The sequence below is a fragment of the Haemaphysalis longicornis genome, unplaced genomic scaffold, assembly GCF_048455015.1.
Source record: "Haemaphysalis longicornis isolate Haplotype H1 unplaced genomic scaffold, Haemaphysalis longicornis Haplotype H1 scaffold_10, whole genome shotgun sequence".
NCBI classification, from domain to species: domain Eukaryota; kingdom Metazoa; phylum Arthropoda; class Arachnida; order Ixodida; family Ixodidae; genus Haemaphysalis; species Haemaphysalis longicornis.
Genome location: NW_027526204.1, coordinates 150,755,794 through 150,769,178, shown reverse-complemented (window position 1 = coordinate 150,769,178; position 13,385 = coordinate 150,755,794). Strand labels below are relative to the sequence as shown.

At 49.6% G+C, this 13,385-nt stretch overlaps 1 protein-coding gene across 2 annotated transcripts in view; it reads right to left on the bottom strand.

The window, feature by feature from the left end:
• LOC144159639 (uncharacterized) overlaps nucleotides 1–13,385 on the bottom strand; it is a 69,951-nt gene that overhangs the window by 43,253 nt on the left and 13,313 nt on the right. For both annotated transcript variants that reach the window (XM_077691245.1, XM_077691246.1), the window contains exons 7-10: nucleotides 6,817–6,896; nucleotides 6,005–6,043; nucleotides 5,673–5,851; nucleotides 3,987–4,095 (exon numbers count right to left, since the gene is read on the bottom strand). In XM_077691245.1, coding sequence (XP_077547371.1) covers nucleotides 3,987–4,095; nucleotides 5,673–5,851; nucleotides 6,005–6,043; nucleotides 6,817–6,896 — 407 coding nt within the window. The remainder of the gene's footprint in view (nucleotides 1–3,986; nucleotides 4,096–5,672; nucleotides 5,852–6,004; nucleotides 6,044–6,816; nucleotides 6,897–13,385) is intronic.

Here is a 13,385-nt window from a genome sequence, read left to right as displayed (position 1 = left end):
TCGTCTTCTTAATTTCGCTCCAAAATCAAGGGTTTTCAAGGACCTGTAAAAATTCAAAAACTTTCAAGGCCCTTGAAAGTGCTACTTCTGAATTCAAGGGTTTTCAAGGATTTCAAGGACCCGCATGAACCCTGCTAGAGACCTACAGGTACAGGCGTGCAACAGTGGCCATTGCAATCACTTGGCGCACATCACGACGGCCACTATTTTACTTCTGTGATTTTACGCCATGTCAGGACCGCGCAGGCAGTACTCGGCTGCCTTTAAAAGAAAAGTTATTTCTGCTGCCGAAACCATCGGCAACTGCACTCCGGAGCGGCAGTTCGGCGTGAACGAGAGGAGCATTCGCAGTTGGAGGAAGCTGAAGCAGCGGCCAGAGAAAAAGTTTCCGGGGACCAAAAAACGGAGCGTTTCCCGATGTGGAACGAGAACTGACGGACTTTGTTCGGGAGCAACGAGCTGCACATCTCGCTGTGAACATCGAGCTGCTGCAAGCAAAGGCAAGGGAGATCGCTCGAGACAAAGGCATTCAGCGGGCGGACTTCAAGGCAAGCAAGCATTGGGTGTATGTCTTGCTTCATGCGCCGCGCTGGGTTCTCCCTACGTCGGCGTACGTCGGTCTCGCAGAAGCTGCCAGAAAGCTACGAAGAGCTGCTTGTGGCCTTTCAGAAGCACGTGACTTCATTGCGAAAGGGAGTCCCCTTTCAGCTGGGCCAGATCGGCAACGCGGACCAGACGCCGGTGTGCCTCAATATGCCCTCGGCTCTAACGGTGCATCAAAAAGGCTCCAGGCAAGTTACCGTGCGATCAACTGGGAACGAGAAAATGCGGGTAACTGTAATGTTGTCCTGCACGGCAGACGGTCGCAAGCTGCCACCCTACGTGGTGTTCAAAACGAAAGACGCTGCCGAAAAGGGAGACCTCCCCAAAAAATGTTGCCGTCCGCTGCCAGGACAAGGGGTGGATGGACGAATCCCTAGTGCTGGACTGGATCAAGTCCGTGTGGTGTCGACGGCACGGAGCACTGCTGGGGCTCCCATCGATGCTTGTGCTCGACGCGTTTCAGCGTCATCTGGTGGACTCCGTGAAGCGACTGCTGCGCGACTCCCGCACCGAGCTCAGCTGCAGCCACTTGATGTGTCTTAATAAGCCGTTTAATTAAGGACCACATCAGGCGCCTGTACATGGAGTGGACGAGGTCCGGAGAGCCAGAAGTGACCCCTGCCGGACGGCTGAAACGGGCCTCGCCAGCTCTGCTCTGCTCGTGGATCGCCGAGGCGTGGGCCTGCATTCCCGAGCCACTCGTTTGTCGTGCCTTTAAAAAGTGCTCCATCTCAAACACGCTTGAAGGCACGGAGGATGAGGTGCTGTGGGAGGACATTTCCGACAAGGGAGCTTCGGAAGAGAGTGCGTCAGGCGAGAACGACGAATAATCAAGTGTGTAAATAAATGCATTTTTCTGTTTTTCTCGAACTATATTCGTGTCAAAACGTTTTTTTCTCACGTTTGCTATTCCCGAATTACACCTCGGACTATAAACGGGTCTGAACTATACGCGGGTTTTTACGGTAAAAGGTTAAAAAAAATGCTGCCATGAACTGATGATTAGAAATTGCAGTGCTTTAATTAAGAAATCCAACTAATGTAGTTATACAGTCAAGCCTCGATGTAATGAAGTTGGCAAAATTCACAAGTTACAACGTTACCTTGAAATTTCGCTACGTTAAAATTTGCGGTTAAAATTAGGTGTTAACCGCGTGAAGCAGTTCCTGGAAACAAAAACATGGCATGCATACACGGCTGGTGCACTGTTTCTGTTTCTGCTGAAGCTTAATCGTCTACGCAGACGTCAGCGTGGACCAGTAGGAGTGTTTTCTACCCGCAAAAACATGCCTCGCAAGCCGCAGACGTGCTGAGCAGCCGCGAAGACCACCGGCGCGATGCGGGCAGCTCTAGCGACTGCTTCTAACTGCTTGCTGAAACGCTGCGCGAGGGGCAAACGAAGTTGTTCATGCAGGAAAGGAACTCATAATGTGGGCGAAATTTGCAATGTACAACGTCAGCCGTGCCGCTCAGGAAAGTGCCCATCAGATATCCTCCGTGTTGGTAAGTCTAATTATCTCGGGCAGGGCCAGCCGGCATCCCCGAATGCTTCGAAGCTCCTGCCATCGGGTGCGCGCCAGACTATTGGCGCAAGTTGTCAAGCTCCTCCAGCTATCGCGCGTGGTGCGCAATCGCAGACTCAGACGTGAGAAAAGCACACGCGCAAGGCTCATAAACACCCACAAATGCTTTGCACTAGCTGGAACGATGGAATCCAACAACCACGAGTGAACTCAAACGAAGGACAAAGCAGCGGCATGCGGCGGTGGCGGTGACAGCGGCCATACACAGTTTGTAGGCAAGGAGCTCGTAGGCAAGGAGCTCGCTCATGGACCCCATGGATCGCTGCATCTGCGACATTGGCGGTACGTGTAGCCATTTGCATCCCCCAACATGTAATTCTACAACCGAAATTTCTTGCCAATTTTTGCATGAAATTTTGTTACACTGAAAGTTCAGCAAGCGAGACTTCGTCACACAGAGGGTGAAAATACATGGTGTGCATACAGTTGAAGTTAAAAAAAATTCCGTGGTTCGTTACATCGGCGGTTTCGTTAAATTGAAGTTAGTTACAACGAGATTTGACTGTATACTGGCACAGCACTGAACGTCAGCATCCCAGCTGGATCACAACTGAATAACCATACGGCAAGCTGAAAAGCATGTGAAAAAGTGACACGCTCAACACAGAAAAGAATTAGTGCTCTGTTCAGCTTTGCACATATTCTTCAGTTCCAAAATCCTTAATCAGCCACTGTATTAAAGTTCTGACAAATTTTAAAAGCATGCACATAGGTTGAGTGAAACACATTGCTGGGCAAGTTCAGTATTGTTTAAAAATGGCCTACAAGAGAACGAGACGAGAAAGAAAACAGGACAGGAACATAACTGCTTGATTCTAGCGAAACACGTGGGTGAAATATTCTTACACATTCGTGACAAATTACAAAATAACAAAAGAAAGCTTTAAGCAGTTACTGCCCATTAAATTTTGATGAGGAACATGGGGCCTTTGCTGACACAGGCTACTTTGTTTTTAATTAAGTGCAATGCATTTCTACAAATTTACAGGTGATAACATCACAGCTAATGCGCGATATTTTTGTTATGGTTTACAAAGAATTTTTACAATGATAGGGCAAATGTGTGCGAGTGCACTGATGCCACCGAGACCCACTAATGCACTAATGTTTTTTTGTAAATTTTTGTCCCGCTATAGCAGCCCTACCTCCTTCAACAAAGCCCCCTGTCCAGTTTCCGAGATTACGGATAACTGCACCCATTGGCAAAAGAATTGCTAAGTGCCAGAAAGAAGCCACTCATGCTTTCCACGCAAAAAGTGATGACTGCTGCAAAGCTGTCAGCAAATAAAATGGGGGTGTTGTCATCCCCGCAACGGCTACATGTTATTTCTCAATAAAAACCACAAACAAAATGCCACCATGCCCTTGTTTACTGGTAAATGAGCAGGCATTTTTGTTTTTTACCGCAGTCAGCACACAACTTGCAGTGCCCTGCCCTGCAGTATTCCCCAAATAAATAAATATTAATGCATAACGTGAATGGGTAGCCGATGTGGAACAGACATCCACACTAGCAATGGTTTGGCACTCTGCTGACAGGGGGCCTGACTGTGCTCGTTCTCTGGGAAAACAGCAGACAGAATGGAACTGCGAAACTATTGGTTGGCAGACGATAGTTTTCACTACTGCCCAATACGTCCCTCCCATTGTAGCCACAGCAAAAACACGGTTCCCGATGCCACGTGCAAGCTAAGCTACTTTCAGTGCTCTGCAAACCCCTCCATGGGACGTGCTGTGAGGCGTGCTTATTGACATCATGCAAAACCAGGCCTCCGCCGAGCAGACTGCTTTCAACCCCACCTGGTGGCAGCGAGCAGCGAGCGCAGCTCCCGGAGTTCCCTGCGAAGCTGCTGCACCTCGTCCTCCAGCTGCTGCACCCTGGACGTCTCGGCCGGCTGCGCTCGCCCGTCTGGAAGTGGGAAGCAGCTCTCTTTGCATGAAACAGGCTTTCGGACAAGACAGATACGCAGACAGGTAGATACATACAAAAAAGGCAGCATCTCCACTCCATGGATGATGGCGCGGGTGCGGAGTGCGGGGACTCGAAATGAAACCCAAGTTGCGCCCCGAGTGACATCCGATTTGCGCCCGACCGTCATTCGATTTGAGCCGCGAGTGGCACCTTAATTATTCCCTAAATTAAACTGCAACTCGCGGCTCAAATCGAATTTCGTTTGATTTTTGCTTGATGGTGGTGTGCACACGGATGGACGCGGACGGACACTGGGAGGTCCTAAGGTACTCTGCACCGTTACAGGCGAGGGAGTAAGTCATTTAACTCCTGCGTTCTAACTCCCAGTCGTAGCCCAATCGGTAAGACGACTGACACTAACTCTGTGTGGTCTATCAGACACAAGCTGGAATCCTGCCAGTGCCTGCGTGATTTTTTGAGATTGTAAATGCTGTGCGCGCGGACGCGGACAGACATTGTGCAGTCATAAGGTACTCCGTACCTAAAATAGGGCTACACTCGCATACAAGAACAGCAATAGCTCATGCACTCCGCCGAAGTGGCAGACCTGGATGTCAATGCCTGTGTTCATGTGTTTCGAAAGAAGATTGCGCTTAATGCATGACATCTGCTTTTCCTCGCGCAGTTTGTCGTCGATGTTGCACTTTATAGGCAAAAATAAGGTCAGGAAAACAGTGAAAACAGCTCATCTGTCACATTCAAAAGGGCTCACAGTAATGCACTCTTTGCACCACTTGGAGCAACAGACAATTGCGATGATGAGGCGCAGGAATAACCAAGTTCTTAAGTCATACTCGAGTCCAGATAGATAGATACATACATAGACATACCTGCCAGGTTTGCCGGGATGGCATTAGGGAGATCTGACCGGGGGGGGGGGGGGGGGGGGGGGGGGGTGTTTAGCAACAACAGAATGGGTAACCTTACAGACTTTTTTTAATTTACTTACAACATAGCAGGAAAGGAACTGTTTCTTTGTCCAAACTACCAACAAGCTACACCACTTGTTCTACGTGGCTGCCGCTGCCCCTTTCAGACAGTCCTGGAAATAGTACTGCCAAGCGCAATAAAAAACAGCAGGAACTGAACTGTTTTGTTCTTCCGTCTAAACTAACAACAAGCTAAACCCCTGGAGACTTACTAAATCTTCAGAACGGCCGTCCAGAACGGCCGTGCTTGTGCGTAAATGAAAGTGGTGGTGGCGCTGCGCTTCTATCAACAGTAAACCAACAATGGGACGAACAGGTTCACTGTCGCGCATGGCCGACTAAGCTTTTTAAGCACTTGAATGATAACGATGCCGATTGGTGTCGGGTTCAGGTATACCTCCGGCGCATTGTGGCCAGACGGAAAAAGATTTGGCCAAAGACGGGTGCGTTTTCGGGAGATTTTTGTTTCGTTTGAACAATTGTTCAAAACCATGAAAATTTGGGAGTATCTCGGAAAATTCGGGAAACCTGGCAGGTATGCATAGACAGACTGACTGGAGAGAAGGAAGGAAGGGAGGGACGCACCCCCGCCGCAGTAGTAGGCGGCCATGCGGAGCTCCTCGAATTGGAACTCGGTGGTGCCCCGGTAGACGCTGGCCTTGTCGTACATGGGGCGCGTCTTCAGGCCCGGGGGGTCGGGCCGCATCACGGGCACCACCCACGTGTCCCAGCAGTCGGGCTCCTGCTCCGGCTCCTTGCGCACACTGGCCGCCACGGGGGGAGGACGTGGGCAGGAGGGAACAGGGGCCATACATGAATGCCGAGTCGTACTATTCCCACCTTTACGTTGTTGTCATTCGCGCTACTCCAACATCCAGAAGGCAGGAGGAGGAAGGGCTCCCCGATGGGGGACTCACCTCAGGGCCTGCCTGGAACCAGGGATGACGACAGGCGTGCTGCAAGGCAAGAGAAGAGAAAGTCGCATGACCGAGGCTGCTTTTGCTTTGATGCAAAATGTTCCACTCTCCATGAAGCAAAAAAACCCATTCGGATACACAGGATTTGAATGCAAGTGCATTGAATGCTCCGCTGTTGGAACAGCGTGTACTAGAGTCATACAAAAGGTTACCAGCACTAAAGACTAACCATTCAACAGTCCTTGCCATACAGTTCAGAGGGAACGCCCTCCCCTGAAAGATCGTCCACCCCCTTTAGGGATAAAATATTCAGTTTACTGAAAAAACCTCAAAGACCGACCACCGGCTAAAATCGCACTGGCTTCAACACCTTTAAAAGTCTGGGGAGCGCCCTCCGCGAAAACGCCCTGCAATTGCAAACACCGTCGATGTCTCACTTTTGAACAAAAGAGACCACCTGTCTAGCTTCTTTGGCTGCCGCAGCTGCAACCGCTTGTAGTTCTTCACACCTGACCCAAAAGTTCGCCCATCCCGTACTGTTCACCTGATCTCTAGTTTGGGTGGGCATTCCTCCAGAACAAACGGTAGTTTATCAATGTCCCATTACACTGCTTTTCTTCTTTGTTCTGGTAAAGAAGGGGAAGTAACTCCGACATATCTAAGCCTAGAACATATCCTGAAGCCTTTGCACAGGCTTTAAAGGTTCCCCGACCAGCTGTGCCCACCATCTTGCACGCGCCCTCAGAGTAAGCTCGTCTACCCCACACGTCCAGAGGCAGAAGCAGGCAGACAACCCACATGGGTGCACCTACCATGGCAGTGGTGGCAATTCGGTGTCCTCAGGAATCTCAAACTTGGACTGGGTAGGAGCCACTGGCAGTCGCTGCTTTGCCTGTGGAACACGACCCCAACCACGGTCACGCAACCTTAAAGGGGCACTGACACAAAAATTTTGCATCTTGTTTTTTTTGTTGCGATAAGTAGCTAGTGACCTACTTATAACCTCTAGAAACCTCATTTGCTTCAGCGTGCGACGGTTGTTTAATTAGAGGCATTTCCAATGCCGCCAGTCGCAGTTTCGGTTTCAGCGAGTGCCGCGAAACAATGGATTTTGTGGATTTCGTGTGAACAAAGCTGACCACGTGACCGCCGGAGGAATATCACAGAGCAGAGCCGCCGTAGCACCGTCGAATCCGCATCGACGGCAGTTTCTGCGAATGCCCCCACGTACTGATCTCGTGAGGCGCTTAATTAAAAAGCGACCGTGGATGTGACGCAGGCGCTGCGAGTGCAAATGCTAAAGAACGACGCGCGATGCTCAAGACGGTGGGTAGCCAGACGCGCGCTGGGAGCAGCCGGCCGGTCTGCCTACAGGTCCGCCTACAGATGTGTTCGGCTTAGCACTGCGGCGGATATTCGAGTGCCGCTCTCGTAAGCGGTGCAGATGACAATTTTTAATGCAACCCGCCATCGCATCATTAACTCCTTTCTCATGTAAGCCACCATGGTCGGGACTTGGGGACAATTTCGTGCAGCGGTAACAAGCTATCACTCGAGCTACCTGCGCCGGCCTGGGCCACTTCGCGGCCGTGGCCGCCGCCTGCACAGCGACTGTGCGGCTAGCTCAGTGGGCTTTTCGTGCCTCCGGCACGTTTTCGCATCCAATGGTAATAAACAGTAATAGAAACAGAGTGCCTGGAATCGCCGTACAACTTTGGTCGCGACCAGCTGCCCGATGAGCTGACGAAATCACGGCGCCTCCGCCGCCAACGATCGGGTCGTTCGTTCTCGAGAGCAGACGCTCCGCCCTCCGGCCCTCCGATTGGAGCGGCGAGCCGGGCGAGCCGGCGAAATACGCCGGCAGTGCGGAAGTGGCAAACACAAACTCGTGACGTGTTTGGGTGTTCTTTATTTACACAATAAATAATATCCTCGGGATGTCGATTGCGCGTGGTCCTCTGCTGGCTGCTCGGTTGCGTTTCGCACACTTTAAAATTGATTTTAAATATGTTGTAGGCTGTATTCGCCGCTGATATTTTGCAGATGATGTACCGTATTTACTCGCATAATCCTCGCACTTTTTTTTCGGAAAAGTCAATGCGAAGATAGGGGTGTGAGAATTATGCGGGGAAAAAAAATCCGGTGCACAGTGTTGCCAATTTGCCTTCTGCCAGTACCGCTAAATGTAGTGGTCGTTTTTTGTATATGTAAGCTCAGTGTTGCCAACAGCAGCTATTTCTTTTTATTTTATTATTTACAACGTAAACAGTCTCCCGTCAATCAGCGATCATGAAATTGCCGCCTTTGCTTTCTGGCGCGCGCCCTATCTCGTCGTCGTCACGTGCGTGCCCTACTCCAGTAACGCACGTTGAAGTCGGTGACGCCGAAGTGCCTGCCTGAGGCGCGGTTGCCGTGTTCGATCGCGTACTCTATCGCTTTCAATTTGAAAGCGGCAGTGTAGCTGGCGTTCTTGCCCATGGTGAAGCGGCACCAAGCACAAAACAAATAGACCAAGAAGTTCTCAAAATGGCAGCGAGCTATCCACCACTGACGCGAGTGACTCACTGACTGCTGCTTAACGACGGGACCACGACGGCGACACCAGACACGACAGCGGGCTGCGCGAACACCGTCTAGTTGCGCACACGCGAAACCGGCTCAAGGACGGTGTGAGTAGCATGTTAGGGCGCCTGTTAGGGAGTAGCCATGCAGGTTGTTAGGGCGCCTGGATGGCCTTGGATACACAGCGCTGTCCGCCGAACGGAGAGGCGGCAGGGGAGGGCGCGCGTTGGAGAGCGCGTGCACCATGCGGGTTTCGCGAGCAGGCAACTTTCGCCGCTGCAAAGTTGGGGGTGGGAGGATTATGCGAGGAACCGAAAAATCCAAGTTTTGGTGGCTCACATTAGGGGTGCGAGGATTACGCGAGTAAATACGGCATATGTGTTTTCACCAATCTGTCTCCGAAGTTATCTCGCCTTCAAAATTTTGTGTCAGTGCCCCTTTAAGCAGTGGTTGACAAATTGCTAACATGCAGGACTTCTATGTGGCAAAATGTAGGCACATTGAAAACGAAAGCTATTGCTATACTGCCCTGAAACACAGGAACTACCGTATTTACTCGCATAATTATCGCACTCGTGTAGGCTTGTGCGAATAGTGATATTTTAGTTCGAAGCGAATTCGAAGCGAATAGTCCGAGGGGTCGAATACTTTCGAAGCGAATTCGAATAGCTGAGACATTCCAGTAAAAAAGTTCTACAGTAAAATCTCGATGATACGAATATCGCGGGACCGCGAAAAATATTCGTATCATCCGAAATTCGTATGAACCAACACAGACCAAGAAATTGAGCACTGAAAAAAAGTTTTCGTTTAATCCTTTTCTTACTTTCGCGTGGAGAAATCCGTGAAGATTTTCTGCTTGTTCTTAACCTCCATGTCGCCGAGCGGTAATTTCTGGACTTTCGTCTATTCACTCGCGGTGCCCAAGCTCACTACAGGAGCGTTTTTGCACGCGATTCATGCGCGTCGGCGTTGCGCGCGCGATTTTAACGCCCACCTCGGCGATTCCGCGCTCGCGGTCGCCTGTGCCTCTGTCAGAAAATGACGCGCGGGGCAGTGGGAGGAGCCTGGCACCAATGGGAAGGCGTGCACCTAAGGGCGGCAGTTTCGAAGCGCTCGAGACAGCTGGCTGGCTCCACAGGAGATGTTTAGGCTTAGCACCCCGGCAGATATTTCATAGGCGCTTTCACTCGCGGCGCGGATGATTTTTTATAGCACCATTTTCGCCCACAATATTAGCTCGTTTACCGCACAAGAAACTTCGTGTGTGCTTTGAGCGGTATCTTAAGTAGCGGTTAGAAGCGGTGGCTCGAGCGCCCCACACTACTTCGCGACCGAAGGTGCCGCCTGGTTGCCGCCGCGGCGTCAGCGCGCCTGTGGAGTCTGCGGCGCGTTTTCGCGAACAGAAAACAACAGCCCGGCCGTTCCTGGAGAAAGAGCCCGTACGTCACCGTCTCTCGCTCGTTCGTCAGTCGGGCGCCTCGCCGGCTCGTTCGTATCATCCGCCGGGCCGCGCAGGCCCGTTCGCGATAGCCGAAATTTTTCCCATTGTTGCAATGGGAACAATTTCATTGTTTGAAACAAGGAAACAGGAGTCTCGACTACCCTGCCGAACATGCGCGAAGGCTGCGACGAAGCGACAACGCTTTGAATGTGGCTTAGCTTGTCTTGGCTCCACATGTAGTCAAGATGTAGGACTGATGTCGATGGCACTGCGGCTTGCTTAACGAAACCGAAACTTGAACGAATTTGATATTCGTTCATCCCGAATACTTCGAAATATCGGAAATTTTAAAATCGAGTCGAAGCGAATTCGAATACTGTAATATTCGTTCGAATATTCGAAGCGCCCGAATCAGGGGTGAGACAGCTGAACCAGATTTGGGAGCAGTTTTTGGAGCAGCGAAATCTCGATTTTGGAGCAGAAGAACCTTGATTTGGAGCAGAATGATGACATTTATTACGTCACCTTAGGAGCCTAAAAATCAAATTTTTGGCAACTCGAAGGGGGGGGGGGGGGGGGGGGGGGGGGAAAGGGGGGAGTGCACTTTCTAATGGATTCTGAACGTACATAACACTGAAACAGCCTTTCAATGAAGGTTTTTCTACTAGAGTATCACAAGGCACGAACTGCACTACCTTTTTACAAGCCATCTATAAATTCTTAGGCTCTATGCATAGATAGCATGGAGTGCCGTTGAAAACATTGAATCGAAAAACTAAGCAATCGTAAGGCATTTTCATTATCATGTGAATGCTGAAATTATTATTTTTGTAATCCCAGACTCGGCTTTACACACAACTGTAGCGGCATGGCAAAAGTTGCGCAAAGTGAGGTGACAATCTTCGCACCCCACCAGCCCTCCCATTTCAACCCCTAAGGTGCGCATTCACTACGATCGCAATTTCAATAACGTTGTTATGTTTAGCCACCTCCTTCGTGGCATTAAATATCACTTCAGATAGATAAACCATTATTACTAGCATGCTATAATAGCCCGTCCCGCTATCGGCCACTGCTTGAACATTTTGCGGCGATGTAGCCTGCACCGCCACTTCTGCAGTGTCGATCGTCTCATTTCCGCCACTCGCAAGCTCGCTGTCAAAGGCAGCAAAAACTCAGCGTTTTATTATAACACCGCAATGAGTCCGAAATTTCACTTCAAACACGCACCGCGCCTCTCACTCGAGGCCGAAACACGGCTGTTTTCGATGAACCCCCGTTCTTCGAGTCACGCAACTTCCCTCAACAGATCAAACGACTAAATGAAAACCCAGCCACCCCCATAACCAAAACCACAGTAGAAATTGGCGAAGAGCACTCTGCCTGAACCACGAGCAACTGCTTCGCCCGAAGGCCATGTTTTCCAATATTCACCACACCAAGATGGCGACGCCCAGTAATGTCGTTCTGGAGATACGGCGCCCCGAAAATTGCCGTCTTTTCATCAATTTTCACCAGTAGTTTGTCGCCTGAGTACACATACACATTTTTTCTACGGGACTTTGCAATTGTTTTCCATGGGAAAACTTAAAAAACAAAAAAAACTCACAGAATATAACATGTGCAACCCGACATGGTGACCTTCGAAAAAACTACCTTGGGGACAATTTTATGCAGGTTATTTATTGTATGATCAATCAATTAAACCTTTACAAACAAGATCACTTTGGGGGTGCTGGAAAATTATGCCGTCAGTAAAGATTTTTCCCCACTGAAACTGGCGGGAGCGTTAAAATCCTTGGCTCTCAGACTGCTTTGGAGCAGTTTGGCGCAATTTTTGCAATTTTCAAGCTTTTGGAGCAGCCTGGCGCAGGAAAGTAGATTTGTATCAAAAGTGCGCAATATGCGCAGCTGTCTCACCCCTGCCGAATATTCGCACAAGCCTACACTCGTGTAATGATCGCACCGTTGAAGTTTGTCGTCAAAATTCGATTTTTTAAATTTCCCGCGCAATGATCGCACCCTGAACTTGCCGCAGCCATATGTCGTATGTGTGCCAAGTCTAGCTGATGATGATCGTGCTTACCTCTGTTTCCTTCCCTTTCAAAGCAGACGTGGCTACGTTATTGCCGCACACTTTAGCGATATCGGCAAGCATGCGCTCAATATTGATGAGTAAGAAACTCACTAAATGCACATAACGTACTAACAAGAGAAAGAAAAAAATGCGCTCAGCTTGCTGCGTCGGCCCCCATATCTGTTTCGATGTCCTGCACTGTGACAGCGGCAGCCCTACTTATTGGTCACCCTGTTGTCACCTCGCAGCAAACTCGTTCCGGCGCATTCCGTAATTCATGGCCCCTATTCTCGACTGCACAAATTGCCGGCATTTCGCCCATGTTTTTTTGCGTAAGCACGACGTAAGCAATCAGTGATGTGCTGCACCTATAGCTATGACGACATGCAGTGTAATTTTACGAGTCACTTATAAAGATCGCTACCAAGGTATCAAATATTGTACAAGAAAGATATAAAAACACTTGGCATGTACTATAAAAATTAAGACGGTAGCTGAGGCTGACAAGAAAAACATATTTCGGGAGGTCAAATTTGGAGCCAACACCACAAGGCGATCGAGTAACGTTGATCCAAAAGCGAGCGAAAGGCGGATGTCGAGCTAAAGAACATCACACAATTTTTTACCGTATCTATTTATTTCTTTCAATCGCTTTTATTAACGTAGCTGGGCTCTCTGCTTCAATGCAAGCTTTGTTGCGTTATCACCTTCCCTGCCGCCACCGCCGCCACGCCATCATCTGCTGCTATGTTACAAGTTTATGGCGTGATCACAGAAAAAGACGGCCGCAACCATCGCTTCTATCACACATAAGAGCAGTGAAGCGCTACGCCTGATAACCGCGGAGCGCACCGATGTCGCCGATTCACTCATTCGTCAAGCTGGACTGCAATCAGCGCTGTAATGAACTAAATAGTCACTTTTCATTGTTATTTTTCTCTTGAGTTCGATCATGTGACCCAACAGCTTACCAGGACAAGTATGGACAAATGCCATGCATTGGGTTCTCTTTGTCATGGAGAGGCTTGTACTGCCCTCTTATGTTGCGGTTACGCCAAACAAATTATTTTTATTTCATTGCCAAACATAAAAGCAAAACACTGCATGTTATTTGTATGTTCCATGATCGCTGACTTGGAAGCAGTTGAAACTATAATTTGTTTCGGTAGGAAACATGCTTTAAACAGCACGCATGCGAAACTGCGCCTGCTGCAAATTGCCGCACATTTCGCGGCGCCGTAAGCCGGGGCAATATTGGGCCCTATTTTGCTTGTATTTTGCGACAAAAACAGTTGCCA